Source organism: Biomphalaria glabrata, chromosome 2, assembly GCF_947242115.1.
Source record: "Biomphalaria glabrata chromosome 2, xgBioGlab47.1, whole genome shotgun sequence".
Lineage (NCBI taxonomy): Eukaryota > Metazoa > Mollusca > Gastropoda > Planorbidae > Biomphalaria > Biomphalaria glabrata.
Genome location: NC_074712.1, coordinates 36,802,115 through 36,821,038, shown reverse-complemented (window position 1 = coordinate 36,821,038; position 18,924 = coordinate 36,802,115). Strand labels below are relative to the sequence as shown.

The 18,924-nt window shown below is 37.8% G+C and overlaps 1 protein-coding gene across 4 annotated transcripts in view; it reads left to right on the top strand.

The window, feature by feature from the left end:
• LOC106058651 (netrin-1-like) overlaps positions 1-18,924 on the top strand; it is a 136,978-nt gene that overhangs the window by 110,878 nt on the left and 7,176 nt on the right. For 3 of the 4 annotated variants that reach the window (XM_056020318.1, XM_056020319.1, XM_056020320.1), the window contains exons 7-9: positions 679-807; positions 6,182-6,235; positions 8,448-8,534. In XM_056020318.1, coding sequence (XP_055876293.1) covers positions 679-807; positions 6,182-6,235; positions 8,448-8,534 — 270 coding nt within the window. The remainder of the gene's footprint in view (positions 1-678; positions 808-6,181; positions 6,236-8,447; positions 8,535-18,924) is intronic. The other variant, XM_056020321.1, reaches the window with a different exon arrangement.

Sequence of the window (18,924 nt, the reverse complement as noted above, 5' to 3'; positions counted from 1 at the left end):
CTATGCAGTCTGACCTCGTGAGGGTCATTTCTTGATCGTCCTCAGTCTATGCAGTCTGACCTCCTGAGGGTCATTTCTTTATCCTACTCAAAAAGAGTCTATGCACCGCAACCTTGTCTCACTTATTCAATCCATCACGTGACAGTAATTAACCAATGAAATTTGTGCAATCTCTGACCAACACAAGAGAGCTCTTCCAGATTATCCGTAGAGGCATTCGATATCCGTGTGTCTGGTTTAAATAGGATTTCTATAGACTTCTTTTAGTTTCTGTAGAACTCAGCCTTTCAGTAAACTTTCAGGTACTCTACCGTAACGAACATTCACTTTTAACGCATTGGCTATTAAATAAATAAACATTTGCAACATTTCGTTGCATATAACATACAGTCTTTATTGAAGTCTTGGAAGTCTTCCCTTTTGCCATGTAGCGTAGTTTGTTTATTTTTCTTTGTTGACAAATATGAACTTTGCTTGTAATTTCAACAAATGCTTTCAGTCTAGGCTTGGAATGGAAGGAAATAAAAAAAAAACGTTGTCACATGAGATTAGTGTTTGTTTAGCAGACTATTCCCAGGGTTGAATTTAATCTCTAGCATTTAAATCAGGATTTCACATTTCTATGGGTACTTAGAGGGCCCACGTGACCACTTGTTATTTTTTTGGGGACAATTTCAGAGAAACACGATAGCCCACAGGTCAAACCCTGGATGAAGGTGACCGATTCCAGCAACAGAGGCGTAGACAAATCGGAGGAATTTAAACAAACTGGTCACCATGACAACAACGTGGATACGAGACACGCAGGTTCCCATGACGTTTTACGCAATTATTTTTCTCTTTTTTTTCTCTCCCCTTTTTGTTGTTGTTACTAACGACGAATGGCTGCATGCAACGTCAAGAGAAATACAGAGACCTTCACCTTGAAATCTCTGCCCTGACGTGAATTGGTTATGCCCCCTCTTTTCCGAGCCTAACTTAACATTAATCAGCTGAACTCCCTACCAAAACGTATTAACTGACAACAGAATTACGTTCAATACGATGTTTGTGTTTATAAAACATTCATGTCCTTGAATTATACGTAGGCTTCATAATATGTAAACATTACACTTTGACCAAAAGCTTCATAAACATTAGACTTTGACCAAAAGCTTCATAAACATTAGACTTTGACCAAAAGCTTCATAAACATTAGACTTTGACCAAAAGCTTCATAAACATTAGACTTTGACCAAAAGCTTCATAAACATTAGACTTTGACCAAAAGCTTCATAAACATTAGACTTTGACCAAAAGCTTCATAAACATTAGACTTTAACCAAAAGCTTCATAATAGGAAGACATTACTCGTTGACCGAATGCTTCAAATAGCAATCTACGCACTGAACGACTAATCAATGATTGTAACTTGAAGTAACTGTGTAACAACTAGAAACACAGTCTGTATTACACAATGTTTTATAGTCACTGTTCATCATTTTTTGTTCGCGAAATGACCCGAAATGTAGGCAATTAGCAAGCATTGGACATTTCTGGATGGATCGAGTGCATCTTGCGAGTGAGCTAATCTATCTGTGCATTGATAAGATCTTTAAAAACTTCTCCTCACTGATTGGTGGAAATGTAATACCTGCAAATACGGCAGAAGCTCATAGACCAATTAGGGAGTTGGTTTGTTTTTTTTTTGTTTGCTTCAAAAATATTTTAAATAAATGAAAATGAGTCAATTTTTTTTTTTCCACACAGAATAATGATGTGGGTTAACTAATATATTTTCATTTAATTTAGCTAATTTCCCCAGTATAAATATAAATATATCTTTCTATCTATTATAAAATTAAATACTGATGTGCATTCTCTCCCTTTCTACAATGAACGGTAACTTGTGTAATAAAGAGAAAACTCATATTTCTACATGTATTATTCTACTAGTTATTATTTGCTTGATACTTTTATTTTGTATATTTATCCCAACAATAGTTGTATTTTGGTAGTGGCGACATGTGCATCTGAAGGCTAAGGGCATAAGAAGGTGCATAGGCGGACCAAAAAAAGAATATCACTCTTATTTGACAATTGTTCCCCTCTCAGCACCACTGCCCAGTCTAGTCATTAATGCCACAGTTGTGCAAATATAAAGTATCATGTATTTCTCACTGTTTGTGTGTATCAGAAACATATTGACCAAATGTACTCATGTCAAGAATGAAGCAGTGGCGTCACTAGGGTCGGTGTCTGCGGTACGCTCAGGACGTCTCTTTAAAATTTCCAAGTAAAAACTTCCGTTTCTTGTTGTTTGTATTGAACACTAAATAGCGTGATATAGTGAGCGCTCCATTCAGTGTGACACAAACTGTACAATGAGAACACTAAATAGCGTGATATAGTGAGCGCTCCATTCAGTGTGACACAAACTGTACAATGAGAACAATAAATAGCGTGATATAGTGAGCGCTCCATTCAGTGTGACACAAACTGTACAATGAGAACACTAAATAGCGTGATATAGTGAGCGCTCCATTCAGTGTGACACAAACTGTACAATGAGTATACATTCTATTTTAACTTTCCGTTGTATCAATAGTTATAAGAACCTCTAGTGCAAGATTATTCAAATTAGAAACACTTTACATCAACTGAGTGGGGCACGGTGGTCCGGGGGTTCGAATCCTGGTGAAGACTGGGATTTTTAATTTCGGGTCTTCGGGCTCCTCTACCCAATACGTATGGGTACCTGACATTAGTTGGAGAAAAGTGAAGGCGGTTGGTCGTTGTGCTGGCCACATGACACCCTCGTGAACCGTAGGCCACAGAAACATCTGCCCTATAGACCACAAGGTCTGAAAGGGGAACTTTACTTGTTTGCTTTACGTTGACATCAACTGAACATGTTTTCTATATTTGGCTTTTAAAAGACTTTTTGAACTCTTTCATTTTCTACATATCCCACCAGTGTTTCTCAAGTTTTTACTAGTGACATCCACCCAAAAATTGATGTTGACCGTCAACTTAGTCAACTAAAGATTCTCAATAAATGCTGCTCCCTCCTCGCCATTTCCTCGCTAGCGAGGCCCGAGGCAGAGCCCCTTGCGTAAAACATTTTTCTGCATTTCCCAGCGTCAGAAACGCATTCTCTATGGGTCTACAAAGCAACGTTTCTTATAGTAAGGTTGAATGTAAGCTAAAAATCAAATTAAGAGGGGGTGGGATGAAAGTAAAAGTGTGAGAAACGTTCGAAACAGTAGAGCAGGTAGGACCACGTGTGTAGTAGGTCTGATCATCGTAGATTCATCCGCTAGTTTAACAAGACGTCTTGTAGCGGGTCTGTTTACATAAAACACGTCAGTAGAACGACGTTACGTTTTGTTGGGATACATTTTGTCATTCTGACGTAAGAACTAGTAAACTCTAGCATCAAGTCGCGAACTATCTGCTTCAATTTATTTGGTCGTGTTTACTTGATTGATACTCAAATATAGAATATCTAGGCCTACATTGCAAATACAACCGTTTGTTGTTGTTGTTGTTTTTTACTAATTTTTGGTTGTTGTTATAAAAAAAGATTGCCTTCGCCGTTGTTAGCGCGTAACGTTTTGAATTAAACCCCCCCCCCCCCCCCCAAAAAAAAAAAAAAAAAATTAACAATATATCTATCAAAAGTGCTTAAGTATCTTTGGTAGGGTATCTAGCTACAGTATATATTTTTAAAACCTGACTGGTTTAGCAAAAGTGATTTTTTTTTCCACTGGGGTATCCCTCCTGATGGATGTCTCCGGATGCGGCCCGCACTCGCGCACCTAACTAGTGACGCCACTGGAACCAAAATATGTATTGTGTTTTAACCCAGAATTTAACCAACAAATCAACAAATAAATAAATAAATCAAATATATATATGTACGTATATATGCATATACACACACACACACACACACACACACACACACACATATATATATATATATATATATATATATATATATATATATATATATATATATATATATATATATATATATATATGAATATATAAATCTATTGAGCGTGAATCTATCCTACTAACTTGACATGGCAATGTTTGCTGACCTTATTTGCACGAACCACATAACACGCTTAGCATTGTCTTATAACATGGACCACTACGTCTTGTGGCTGACACCTTTGATAGTTCATCTCTATAGCGACTCACACCTTTGATAGTTCATTTCTATAGCGACTCACACCTTTGATAGTTCATCTCTATGGCGACTCACACCTTTGATAGTTCATCTCTATAGCGACTCACACCTTTGATAGTTCATCTCTATAGCGACTCACACCTTTGATAGTCCATCTCTATAGCGACTCACACCTTTGATAGTTCATCTCTATAGCGACTCACACCTTTGATAGTTCATCTCTATAGCGACTCACACCTTTGATAGTTCATCTCTATAGCGACTCACACCTTTGATAGTTCATCTCTATAGCGACTCACACCTTTGATAGTTCATCTCTATAGCGACTCACACCTTTGATAGTTCATCTCTATAGCGACTCACACCTTTGATAGTTCATCTCTATAGCGACTCACACCTTTGATAGTTCATCTCTATAGCGACTCACACCTTTGATAGTTCATCTCTATAGCGACTCACACCTTTGATAGTTCATCTCTATAGCGACTCACACCTTTGATAGTTCATCTCTATAGCGACTCACACCTTTGATAGTTCATCTCTATAGCGACTCACACCTTTGATAGTTCATCTCTATAGCGACTCACACCTTTGATAGTTCATCTCTATAGCGACTCACACCTTTGATAGTTCATCTCTATAGCGACTCACACCTTTGATAGTTCATCTCTATAGCGACTCACACCTTTGATAGTTCATCTCTGTAGCGACTCACACCTTTGATAGTTCATCTCTGTAGCGACTCACACCTTTGATAGTTCATCTGTATAGCGACTCACACCTTTGATAGTTCATCTCTATAGCGACTCACACCTTTGATAGTTCATCTCTATAGCGACTCACACCTTTGATAGTTCATCTCTATAGCGACTCACACCTTTGATAATTCACCTCTATAGCGACTCACACCTTTGATAGTTCATCTCTATAGCGACTCACACCTTTGATAGTTCACCTCTATAGCGACTCACACCTTTGATAGTTCATCTCTATAGCGACTCACACCTTTGATAGTTCATCTCTATAGCGACTCACACCTTTGATAGTTCACCTCTATAGCGACTCACACCTTTTATAGTTCATCTCTATAGCGACTCACACCTTTGATAGTTCATCTCTATAGCGACTCACACCTTTGATAGTTCATCTCTATAGCGACTCACACCTTTGATAGTTCATCTCTATAGCGACTCACACCTTTGATAGTTCATCTCTATAGCGACTCACACATTTGATAGTTCATCTCTATAGCGACTCACACCTTTGATAGTTCATCTCTATAGCGACTCACACCTTTGATAGTTCATCTCTATAGCGACTCACACCTTTGATAGTTCATCTCTATAGCGACTCACACCTTTGATAAGAGCATTCTATCAAACAAACGATCGCAGTGAGAACATGTTTGACCAAATGTAATCAGCCATCTTTTAAAATAGTTGTTTTAACAAATAGACACGACCTAGGACACTGATTAACGGTCTTGAAAACTGTGGACTAAATATGTCATACTTAGTGCTAGTCTTTCACAAAAATGTCCCATGATTCATCTCAGATATTAACAAAAGATTCCAGTATTTATTGCTCAAAGGATGCCGCTAGTACTTGAGCTTCCTCAACTCGTTTCTATTCTAAAGCTATTTCTAAACAGTTCCCACCTGTCACGTGCCACTTTTTCATTCAGAACTCAACCAGCGTTCAGTGGTGTTGGTACATCTGTAGGATGGGGCTAGCTATCGGAATGCACAATCATATATAGTTAATAACTTTCTTTTTTTTTTTGTTTAGAAACTTTAACACCAATTGACGCCATAGAAACTGATGGACGTAATAGTTCACTAGTATTTTTCTGTTGAGTAGATAAATCGAAGGACATCATTTACATCGACACGTTTCTAAGTTCCAATGCGTCTTCGATGGTGTGAGACTCGATTTTAATCCCACAAAAATCATATCGCAAAATACTTTAGTTATGCATGTGTGTATATATTTCTTCACCAGGGGTTCCCAAACCTGTGTCCAATGAAAGTCGTCGACCCGTGAGCAGGCCGGAAGGTAAGTATTTGATGTCCTTACATTAATTGCACAGTATTCGACTGTGTTCCTTAGGAGATTTCAGTCAAAAGTCCTCACTTATTGAATACAGGGGGGAGTAATTAGGACATTCGTGTAGCACTCCCCCCGTCTCCCCCCTCTCAACCAGCCCCCCCCCCCCCCCATAAATACCTCTCCTTCTAATGTCGAATGATTCCGGATAAAACAGAACTTATATAGTCTTATCGTGTAGTCCTGACAGATATAATCTTGACCTAAGCCAGAGATAATTGAGCCTTCAGTCAATCAGCCTTCAACCAGATCAAACGACACTCGGGTGGTGGTGGTGTTTTAATGTGGTCTAACACAGTTTATTTTCTGAGCCTGCAACACGCAACTTCGTGGCTCCTTTTTGGAGGAGACTCCCACACAAAAGAGTTAGTGACCCATGGCCGTGGCCTAGCCACGATTCCATCATTCATAGAAGTAATGCATAGACTGTTGTCTAACAAGTAGAGTTAAATACACAAACAAACTTATAATATGGTAATGCATAGACTGTTGTCTAACTAGTAGAGTTGAATACACAAACAAACTTATAATATGGTAATGCATAGACTGTTGTCTAACTAGTAGAGTTAAATACACAAACAAACTTATAATATAGTAATGCATAGACTGTTGTCTAACTAGTAGAGTTGAAGACACAAACAAACTTATAATATTTGCACGCGCTTGGCTCAAAGCTGTCGGGAAATGAAAACAAAAAAAATAAAATGTCTTAAGAGAGCTGTCTATTTATAGATTTCTAGACTGGAAAGTCAACATTGCAATGTATCTCGTGATTCTTACCTAGTGCTATATACAAAGACCAATCCATAAGTAGCAAACTTTTCGGTGTATCCAGTAGACAGAATACTGAAACATTGAAATGCTTTTTTTTTTTTTTACATAAAATAGTCAATAATTGTTGGCTCAACTTTTCAGCACATTTCTCAGGCTCTCTCGTGTGTAGCTCATAGTGAGTTGGCAACAGTGATATTGCAATATGGCGTCCTTGACATTGTTTAGTTTGTCCATTTTTATTTTCAAAATCTCTCCATATCCTTTTTTAAAAATTTTTTGATCATGTTTTTTTTTTATTTACGCCCCATTATATCAACACCACATTTCTTCAGATCTCTTTATTTTTATTAATATTTTTTTCTATTTGATTGTATTTTATTGCTTAAAAACGTGAGCGGAATCTTCAAACTAAATGTGTAAACAAATAGATGACTGTTTACTGCACTTTAAAGCGTTGTAAAATTAAGTTTCAAACTATTTCGCTTGTAACACAAAAATTTGTTTTTAGTTAGCAAAAGTGAACATGGCGTCCTTGACATTGTTTAGTTTGTCTATTTATTTAAAATCTTTCCCAATCGTTCCTTTTTTTTTTCCCAGTTTTTTAAAATAAGTTTCTTCACATTTCTCCATTTGGTTTTCTCTTCTTTTTCTATGTTTGTGTAGTCTATTACTTAGAGAATGGAAACTGGATCTTTAATAAAAATCAATAATGCGAACAGACAAGATAAAAGTTTGCGTCATTTCCGGTTTCGGCCGGCCATTACTTTAGCAATTTCAAATCTCGTTATTTCTTAACTTTCCAATGACTTTTTCTATTCTAAATATGTATTTCTTTATACTCAAATGTTTAGGGAACTATATGTAATACCATCTACTCTCCAAACCAATAGCTATCTCCATTTCGAAAAAGAAAAACAAATTGAGCGTGAAAATGTCCCTTAGTGAAATACTTTTGAAAGTACATTGTCAAAACGTTTAGGTTGAGTTTTAAACATAGACATTTATATGTGTGTGTGTGTGTGTGTGTGTGTGTGTATGTATGGTTTTAAAACATCCCTCTTGGAGATTTGTAAACTCGCGTAGGGATGAAATCAAGAGAGCTGGAACTAAAAGTAAGCAGAAAGTGAAATCATTAAAAAAAGAAAACAAGATCCTTCTAGTCTAGACCTGAGATGTGTCTCGCCTTTGTTTACACACAGATGATATAGGAAACAAACAAAAAATGTCTGGCTTTAGATGTTCTGTGCAGACGTACTAAATGCATGTTGACATTATCAAGTTATGATATTTCATTTAAAACTTGTATCTGTCTTCTGTACTTTCTTTTTTTTTTTAATTTATTATATATCATTTTTTTTTCTTTGCTTCTTTCATATGGTTTCTTTAGAAGTTGATAAAGCCCCAGTGGATTGTGGGAAATGTCAAAAGAGAGTAAGAAAACTGACTTTACGAAAATTCTGCAGACGAGATTTCGGTGAGTATGACGTCAGAAAGGTACTTGGTTAAATAAAGAAATTAGAATAAATGTATAGGGGAGCTGTGTGTCTAAATACTGAAAACAAGTATAAACAAAATATAGGCAAAAAGCTGGAAGGAAATCATTGTAAAATGTTTGATCTAGGATTGTTCTATCTACACAAACACACACACACAAATCAAAAAGGATCTTTTCTACTACACGTTTCAGAACTGGGAACAAAAAAAAAAAGAAAGAAAATGAGATCAATAAATACAAAACAAAAATGTAATAATAAAAGTTCCCTTTTACACCTTTTTGGTGCATGGGTAGATAATCTGTTCCTATGACAGACGGTAAGTGCCAACACAACGACCAACGACATTTACTTTCCCTAGCTAATATCAGCTTCTCATTAGATTTTGGGTAAACTTCCGAAAACTCTACTAATTCTCAAAATCCCTGTCCATGCTTTACTGAAGAATACGTTTAGTCCATAGACTTAGATCTACTACTAGACTGGAAACCGGAAATAAATTCTTACCCGCCACTGATCGTGAACATTGTGTAGAAAGTTGGATCAAGGCGTTGTTTTGTCAAGTAGTTCAAAGAAGTCAAGTTTTTTTTTTTCAACACTAACCTATGTAACATATCATTTTATTTTTTAGATCTAGATCTAGAAATCGATTATCAAAAATACACAAAAAATCACAATTTAGTGTTGCATTCAGGCTTTTGATAAAGAAGATTATGTATCTAAAAATTGCAAAATAATAATTATGAGACGAGAGTACTCTTATTTTTGATGTTCATTTACTAGATCTAGATCTAAAAATTTAATTATATGCTACATAGGTTAGGATTGAAAAAAATAGCCTTTACTTCTTTTAACTACTTTACAAAACAACGCCTTGATCCACATTTCTAAAACATTTTCACGACATTTTTTGTAGTGTTAAAAAGTCTCCATGTCCAGTCTAGATCTAGTCTATATAAGTCTATGATCTAGTCTATATAAGTCTATAGTTTAGTTGTGGATGTTAACCATTTCATTGAAGAGAATTTGTTAGATCTAACCTAAACAAAAAATTCCTATTATGATTAATAACCTTTTTACAAAAAAAAAATAAAAAAAAAATTCCCCAAATCAATCACAGGACTGACCTATGTAGACATGAACATTAAATTGTTAGTAATTGAAGAGAGTCAGATTTGATGACGTAATTCTCTTAGTCAACATCGTATTTTGCCGTTACTTTTATAATATAATAAAAAACCAAGATAATACAAGAGTAATGATAATATGCCTATGTTTCTATTTATCATTCATTTTGCTGTTCTTCTAACAGTAATAGCGAAACACACTTAAAAAGAGTTAACTAGAGACAATTATATTACTCTAATATAGAAAGCTATAATGAACACATTCGTACAGAACTTTAATTAAGTTAATAAGATGGACTATGGACGCCGCCAGTGGCCAGCGATCAATGGTCATTTAGTGTCTAGCTAGTGCCTACACATCCGGTGTATTAGTACTTTGTTTCTAATCAACAGTACCTCTGTGGTCAATCAATGGCCAGTCTCTGGTCATTAATCGCAGCTGTCGTTAACCCTTATGAATATTCACGGCCTAATTTACACCAGTGGCACATGACAATCTCATTAGCATAAAGTCACGTGATCGGGTACCGGCACTGAAAGGAGATGTCTGACTGATGTTTGATAAGTCTCTCTATTTCTCTCCCTTACTTAGTGCATCGAACTTAATTATTGCCCCTTCTCAATCAATGTGCTAGTCTCTAATTATTGCCCCTTCTCAATCAATGTGCTAGTCTCTAATTATTGCCCCTTCTCAATCAATGTGCTAGTCTCTAATTATTGCCCTCTACCCTGTGTATTTGCCCCATGGTCTAATTATTGTTTTTGACGTTATTATTTATACTTCCCCAAATGATTGCCCCCTCCCCACTTCTGTGTACCGTCACATCTTAATGTAAACAATTTAAAACTCGAATAAGTCCTACGAATCACTGATAAAATAATATTAATAAAGTCATTTACATCTATTCAGCTCATCAATACTACTTATTAGTATCAATACTAGACTACGTATTAGCCATTCGTTTTGTCGTGTGCACAGATTTTACCATTAATTACAAAGACCTTGACATTTGTACACGAGTTAGATATCAAAGCTCATTACAAAATGTTTCATGTCCAAATGTTAAAGCTACTGCTTTACTGAACTAAATCAAGCCTGACTGCTGGGTCATGAACCAAATCAAGCCTGACTACTGGGCCATGAACTAAATCAAGCCTGACTGCTGGGCCATGAACCAAATCAAGCCTGACTGCTGGGCCATGAACCAAATCAAGCCTGACTGCTGGGCCATGAACCAAATCAAGTCTGACTGCTGGGCCATGAACCAAATCAAGCCTGGCTGCTGGGTCATGAACCAAATCAAGCCTGACTTCTGGGCCATGAACCTAATCAAGCCTGACTGCTGGGCCTGAAGTAAGATTAATCTTTTCCAGGTCACATCGTGGCATCTCTGAAGAAACGTCTAGTGTCTATATATATAATTCTCTTCATGGCTTAAGAGTTTTGACAAGAAATAAAGGAAAGATCACGCTTTTATTTCTGCAAGTCAGACTAGAGTTATCCTACGGAAAAAAAGAGGGGGTTGGAGAACAAGTAGTATTCACCCGTCACAAAATAGCAGGGACTGACTTAACCGTTGTGACCAAGAAGTCATGGAAAGATCACTCTTTTTATTTCTACCCACGTAGTTTTAGCGGCGAAAAAAAGTGGAGGAGAACAAGTAATCTACTCTGTATTCACCCGTCACTAAATAGCAGGGCCGGAGTCAACCGTTGTGGGGCCCTATGCGAAACGGATTTTGCGGGGCCAAGATTGGGTAGGGATTCGGATAATAAGTGAAATTAAAGAGTTTGTATTAGAAAATAAATTTGACTTTGCATTTTATTCATTCTTTACTACGTACAGAACTACTTTAAAAGCCTTGCGTGTAGCGAAGTCATACAGTATATCATAACATTTTTATTTCCTACATAGATCACGTTCAATAGCAAGAATTACCAAATGTTTCAATCTATCTACGAGAATTGTTGAACTCAAGTAATTCTTCATTAGTTTGAGGGCGAGAAGCTTCTTTCACTAGATTCCACAATTGCGGGTATTGCATAATGCCGTTTTTTTATATCGCGCGTAGGATTGGCGTTTTCCATATTGAATGACACCCCAAAATGACAATTTTTGTCTATATATTTCATGAGATTTGTATGAGTTTTCTAAAGATTTTAATAATTTCCGGATATTTCCAGGACTTTTTCGTATATTTTGCAATTTCAGGAGATTTCCAGGAACTCCTGGTAAATCGACAGGAGGCCGCGGGAAATCTGTTATAAGTTATAAAATGTTTAATTTAATAATTTATACACCTAAAATTAGCGCGGGTCCTATGAAAGTGCGGGGCCACTGCGGTCGCATAGGTTTCAGTGGCCTAAGGCCGGCCCTGCAAAATAGCGGCGCACGCTACGACGCTGGTCGACTAGTAGGAAGTTAACATGGAGAAGGAACCATGACCTTCCACAGTACATTGCATGCAGGGAGACAGTTAACATGGAGAAGGAACCATGACCTTCCACAGTACATTGCATGCAGGGAGACAGTTAACATGGAGAAGGAACCATGACCTTCCACAGTACATTGCATGCAGGGAGACAGTTAACATGGAGAAGGAACCATGACCTTCCACAGTACATTGCATGCAGGGAGACAGTTAACATGGAGAAGGAACCATGACCTTCCACAGTACATTGCATGCAGGGAGACAGTTAACATGGAGAAGGAACCATGACCTTCCACAGTACATTGCATGCAGGGAGACAGTTAACATGGAGAAGGAACCATGACCTTCCACAGTACATTGCATGCAGGGAGACAGTTAACATGGAGAAGGAACCATGACCTTCCACAGTACATTGCATGCAGGGAGACAGTTAACATGGAGAAGGAACCATGACCTTCCACAGTACATTGCATGCAGGGAGACAGTTAACATGGAGAAGGAACCATGACCTTCCACAGTACATTGCATGCAGGGAGACAGTTAACATGGAGAAGGAACCATGACCTTCCACAGTACATTGCATGCAGGGAGACAGTTAACATGGAGAAGGAACCATGACCTTCCACAGTACATTGCATGCAGGGAGACAGTTAACATGGAGAAGGAACCATGACCTTCCACAGTACATTGCATGCAGGGAGACAGTTAACATGGAGAAGGAACCATGACCTTCCACAGTACATTGCATGCAGGGAGACAGTTAACATGGAGAAGGAACCATGACCTTCCACAGTACATTGCATGCAGGGAGACAGTTAACATGGAGAAGGAACCATGACCTTCCACAGTACATTGCATGCAGGGAGACAGTTAACATGGAGAAGGAACCATGACCTTCCACAGTACATTGCATGCAGGGAGACAGTTAACATGGAGAAGGAACCATGACCTTCCACAGTACATTGCATGCAGGGAGACAGTTAACATGGAGAAGGAACCATGACCTTCCACAGTACATTGCATGCAGGGAGACAGTTAACATGGAGAAGGAACCATGACCTTCCACAGTACATTGCATGCAGGGAGACAGTTAACATGGAGAAGGAACCATGACCTTCCACAGTACATTGCATGCAGGGAGACAGAAAAAGGCTCTTGACCCTGTCCCACCTGTAAAGCCATTCTTCATGGGGGTTGTACGCGCCATTCTCACGGTTAGTGGCGGTACAGTGTAGGAATACGAAGAAATCCTTCTTGAGGCTCCGAGCTTGGCGAAAGTAATCAAATAAATGAACATGATGAAATGGTCATCTAGGGGCGGGGAGATCATTCGGGTAAAGAGATCGGTGAAGAACTTGGCTCTGATTACTGGTGTCTGGATACAAATCCTTCCTTTGGTCGAGTTCTCAGTGGAAACTTCTCTTTATGGACTAGCTACGTCACTGCTTCCACTCTGTGTGTAATAACCATCCATCATTTTATTATTCAAAACCTGCAAACATGATCTTGAACCTATCAAGTCTCGTAACTATATTAAGTAACATATCAAGAGTAACATATAGATGCATTTAGATTCATAGGAACAGTCTGATATCCGTTGAACTCTGCAACATTAGTAAAAGATGGCGTTAGATAGGTCTATGTACCAGCATTCCTTTCTGGTGAAAGCTCTTGATGTCAAGGTTGATATCAATGCTATACTACAGATTCGAGATGTAAGCAGCAAGAGTTGTCTGCTCTTGAAGGCGATAACACCAAGCCTAATTGATGCACGCTCCACGTGAAGATAAAAATGTCCTGCACGCAACTACATGTGCTTTTAATTCATTGTGGCATGATTTTAGATAAACCTGGTGATGACTGGGTACGCCCTTGCAACTGCACTCTAAAGAATATCAATGCAGTGGCGTGCCATCACTGTGTGATATGGGGAGGGGGGGGATTGGGTTATTCTAGCATTGAACTTATATATTGTTTGCTGAGAAACGTTTGCAATCTTTAATGGCCATTTAAACACATTTCTGTCATTTTATATTTTAGTGCAATTCAAAGATGACCTTAAAAAAGAGCGTATGTACCAAGGCAGCAGGAGTTGAGGCCAACTAGAAGGTTAGCGCTTGAGAAGACGAAGGGAAACTTCTCCCTGCAGCCAATGTCTCTGTCTGCCTTGGATGTGCCAAGGGTTTTGTATCCACGTGTAATACCGGCAATCATTCTCAATCTTTGTACTGGAAATATTCGAAATCCAACGCAAGCATTTATTATTCTTTTTTTACATTTTAGACAAACAAAAATGTGCTTACTTTGAACACCAACAAAAACTAGACAGCACCTCCACTGCAGTTGTGTTTTGCATGTTGGGATAGACTTCTTAGAAGTTGAGCATCCCTAGCATAACAAGGTGAGGGACTGAAGAGGAGGGACGAGGAGAAAAAAGAATGCCTCCTATTCCACACTCTTTACCTATTACGATGACATCAGATGACAGGTTACGCCCATGTAATTTTGGGTAATTAATTGGCGATGATGGGAGGATACGCTTTTGAAACTGTGAAATTAATTAATTATGAAGGCAGTCCGCGGCGACGCAATAGAGAGAAATAATTGGTTATGATGCCAGGCTACGCCCAGGGCCGGCCTTAGGTAACTGAAGGCCTTAGGTGAAGTGAATTTGGTGCCCCCAAATGAAAAATAATAAATAATAAACACCAAAAATAATAAAATAATGCAATTTACTACATGTATCTAAACCTAATCCAATAATTTGCTGATATGTAGAACAATTTCTAGAGTATGAAACTAGGGTTCCGTAAGCTTCTTAAACATATTCGTGCAGATGTCCTAGACCTTCAACAAACTAGACTCGAAATAAAGTTTCGACATTTTCACCAAAAGCTGCAAGGGTCTTCTAACATAGGCCCCTATGTGGTCTAACTAGTGTATAAACCTTATGTCTCAATTAAGACTTAGAGCTATTCTAGTTGACACATAGCTCTGTTTAAAAATTGATATAACTTTCGCAATTTAAACAAATATAATAAAATTTTGAATCCTCTGCGAGCCCCCCACCCTCGAAATAGGGGGCCTTAAACGGCTGCTAGTTTGCTTATGCCTAAGACTAAGGCCGGCCCTGCTACGCCTATGTAACTGCACCTTATGAACACTGATTTAATCAGAATATAAATACTATTTTGTTGATGCCAAAAATCAGAAACAGGAAAAATTTATTCGCCTAAACGTGTTATTCAATCATAGTTTTAGACCAATCCATTCGTTTGATTCTTCATTTTAAAACACACATTCATATACATACTCACACACACACACACTTAAATTGTCATTTCCTAAAAACGAAACAAATAAAGATTTAAAAAAACAAACAAATAAAACCCCATCCTCCCACACATGTAAAAGTTTACTTGAAACTAAGACTACTACTTTTAGCAGGCTACGTAATAGTGATTGTTTCTTTGACTAACGATTGACCGGAATGTCATGTGGCCAGGATAACATCAAACCACCTAAACTTGTCCTCGGAACATAATGACTACCAGTTCGAGCTGGCCATCGTATGTGATAGGCCTTGTCTTGTAGTTGATGATGGCTGTCTGACTCCGGCAGATTACTCTGGAGATGTTTAAGTTTCTTGTGCGGGTGTATTCAATTGCAACGAACTAACAAGAGCAAAGACCTACACTAATGAACACTTAAGAAAGACGAGAAGTCCAAACCGTTGAATAACACAGATGATGGTTTAATACTGAAAAGGCCACAGTTTAGTCTCTGTCTATAAACCACGTTATTCCTAGGAAATCCTAACACCAACTGACTTTATTGACATAAGTAATCTCTAACCCAACTAAGTCGTGTCGTCACTAAGTCGCGTTCAGCATTCAAAGCCCGTCAATTATGGTGGGTCTCTTTACAAACTGCTAATATGAAATAAGTGTCTGATACCTAATAATTCAGTATTCTCAGAGCAAAGGCTCGGAATGTCAAGTGCCTCGGTTAAGATACCAAGTACCTTGGTTAGGACATCAAGTAATTCGGTCGGAATGTCAGGTACCTCGGTTAGGTTACCAAGTACCTTGGTTGGAATGTCAAGTGCCTCGGTTAGGTTGCCAGGTACCTCGGTTATGATTCTCTTCAGAATGCCAAGCGTCTCGGTTAGGATGCGTTGTAAACGTTCTTGTCACCACAGCCAATATCTTGACTTATACATTGGTCAGAAAACGTTAACATTTGACCCTTTTATAGAATTACAGACTGATCATAACCAGAGAGTAATACCAGAAATAAGTCAATGCAGTGTGCTAATAAGTTACGAGAGGTGTAAAACTTGGATCAAAATGTATAGACATTAAACAAAACAATAGAACTTTGTATTGAGCTCATTCTATTGCAGTTTTGTGTGTGTGTGTGTGAAAAGTAATGGTTCAGCTTGGACATTCTCTTGTAGATATTATATATCAAACTGCTTTGCCCTTCTTAAAGCTAACTTAAACATACAGCTGATTCACATAAACATGCTAGCATTAAAAAAAAAACTTGATTTAAACCTAGCTTTTAAAGTTAAAGCCTCCCCGAAAATCTCTATTTAATGAATATCTTTAGCCTCCAACCTTAGATCCGGGCAACTTGAGTGGATCATGTTAATGTTATCTGAGCTACTTATTATATGGCATTTAGTGTGATCCCGACAATCTGATCTAGCCTCCGACATCTGAGAGAGATTATAGAATCCTTAATAGTTTATGACAGTTCAGGTAGTGCGCTGCAACATATTACTACGCAATGGCCAGGTTTTATTCATCCGCAGTAAAACTTAGTGCACGCAAAGTTTTTTTTTTTTTTATAAGAAGTTTGGGTTTATATTGGTTGAAAACTAAATATCGAAGAATCTACCCGTTTTTAACGCTTCTCAGACGACCTTGTTGTACTTTCAACAAACTTCAATTAAAATTTTGGCCCTAACAAGCGGTTAAAAGGAAAATCTGGCCACGTGTTAGATGGCGCCCGGGGCTAAATGTCTCCATTACTCCATCCCACGTGCGGCTCACGTGCAGCAGATCATAGGGACAGGGTAATGGAAAGATGGAGAAACGGGGGGGGGGGGGGAAGCGTAGATAATTAACATCAGAAGACAAATGTGAATCAAGCCAACACGTTTATTAGAAAAGGTGAGAACAATCTCTTCTAGCTAACTGTTTATGCCCGAAGACTTTTCACTTCTGAAGTAAACAGAAAAAAATGTTTTAATTTGGCAAGTTCAACGTATGTTGTAGACAGCCTGCTGACTCAGTGGTGTTCTTGTGTTTTTATAACTCGCCATCTAGCTAACGAACATCACAGAACACCTACCGAACAAAGAAATGATGATTAAAAAACATTTGCGGACATCTAACAAGATGCATTAATTTATTAATCGACATCCAATTATATAGATTTAGAAATTTCAACTATAAATATACAATATATATAAAGTATATAGATTAATCGGCAGACATGTACTTAATGTGTCTAATATATATATAATTAAAAATATTTAAATTCAAAATCAAGGAAGTGTAATCATTTTCTTCTGAAAGTGTATAAAGTGTGTTTATGTGTGTTAAATTAATAGTGTAAGTATGTTTGTGTAGTTTAAAGGATTTGTTCCCGAGACCCATTGAGACACGTTTCAAAGACTGTGGTTCTGAGAGAAATGACTACCGCTATTGTAACTTGTCTCATGTTTACTCAGAAATGAACACTATTCGTTAACTACAGTCAAAAGATTATCTGCGCCATTCTCTGAGTCACTGTGTTGGCACTTCCGCCCTCATCTGACCTTTCAACTTTCTAGGACAGTCAATGTTTGGAAAAGAGCCGACGTTATCTAATGGGTTATCGGCCATGATGTCATTTGGGTATCTTTTTTTTTTTTTTTGGACCTTGTGTTTTTAAGATTTAACACCGTTTCCGCCCCCACCTCTTTTTTCACAACACAACAATAAACTCCTATCACAATTTGGGAAGCTTTAGTGTTTAGATTATTGAGGAGGAAAAGTGAGTCAAAACCTGGTCCATGGCAAGCTAAACAAAACACAAAAACACGATTCTAAAGGGAGTTTGTGTTCGTTAGCGTCCCCTGTGGGCCACTGGTGCTGACACATTTCTCACACACATCATCACTAAGGTTGTTGCGGCGTTGATTAACAAGAACTGTGTTCTAAGCCTTTTAGAAAAAAAATATGTTTACGTATGTGCATAGTAAGTTTCTAAAAACAAAACCGTAATCTTAAATCAAAGAGCCTTCTTTCGGATCATGGATCCCATGCTACATCACATAGGTAATACTAATACATGTATGTATCGGATCATGGATCCCATGCTACATCACATAGGTAATACTAATACATGTATGTATCGGATCATGGATCCCATGCTACATCACATAGGTAATACTAATACATGTATGTATCGGATCATGGATCCCATGCTACATCACATAGGTAATACTAATACATGTATGTATCGGATCATGGATCCCATGCTGCATCACATAGGTAATACTAATACATGTATGTATCGGATCATGGATCCCATGCTGCATCACATAGGTAATACTAATACATGTATGTATCGGATCATGGATCCCATGCTACATCACATAGGTAATACTAATACATGTATGTATCGGATCATGGATCCCATGCTGCATCACATAGGTAATACTAATACATGTATGTATCGGATCATGGATCCCATGCTGCATCACATAGGTAATACTAATACATGTATTTCAAGTAGATTCCAAGATCTGATTTCAA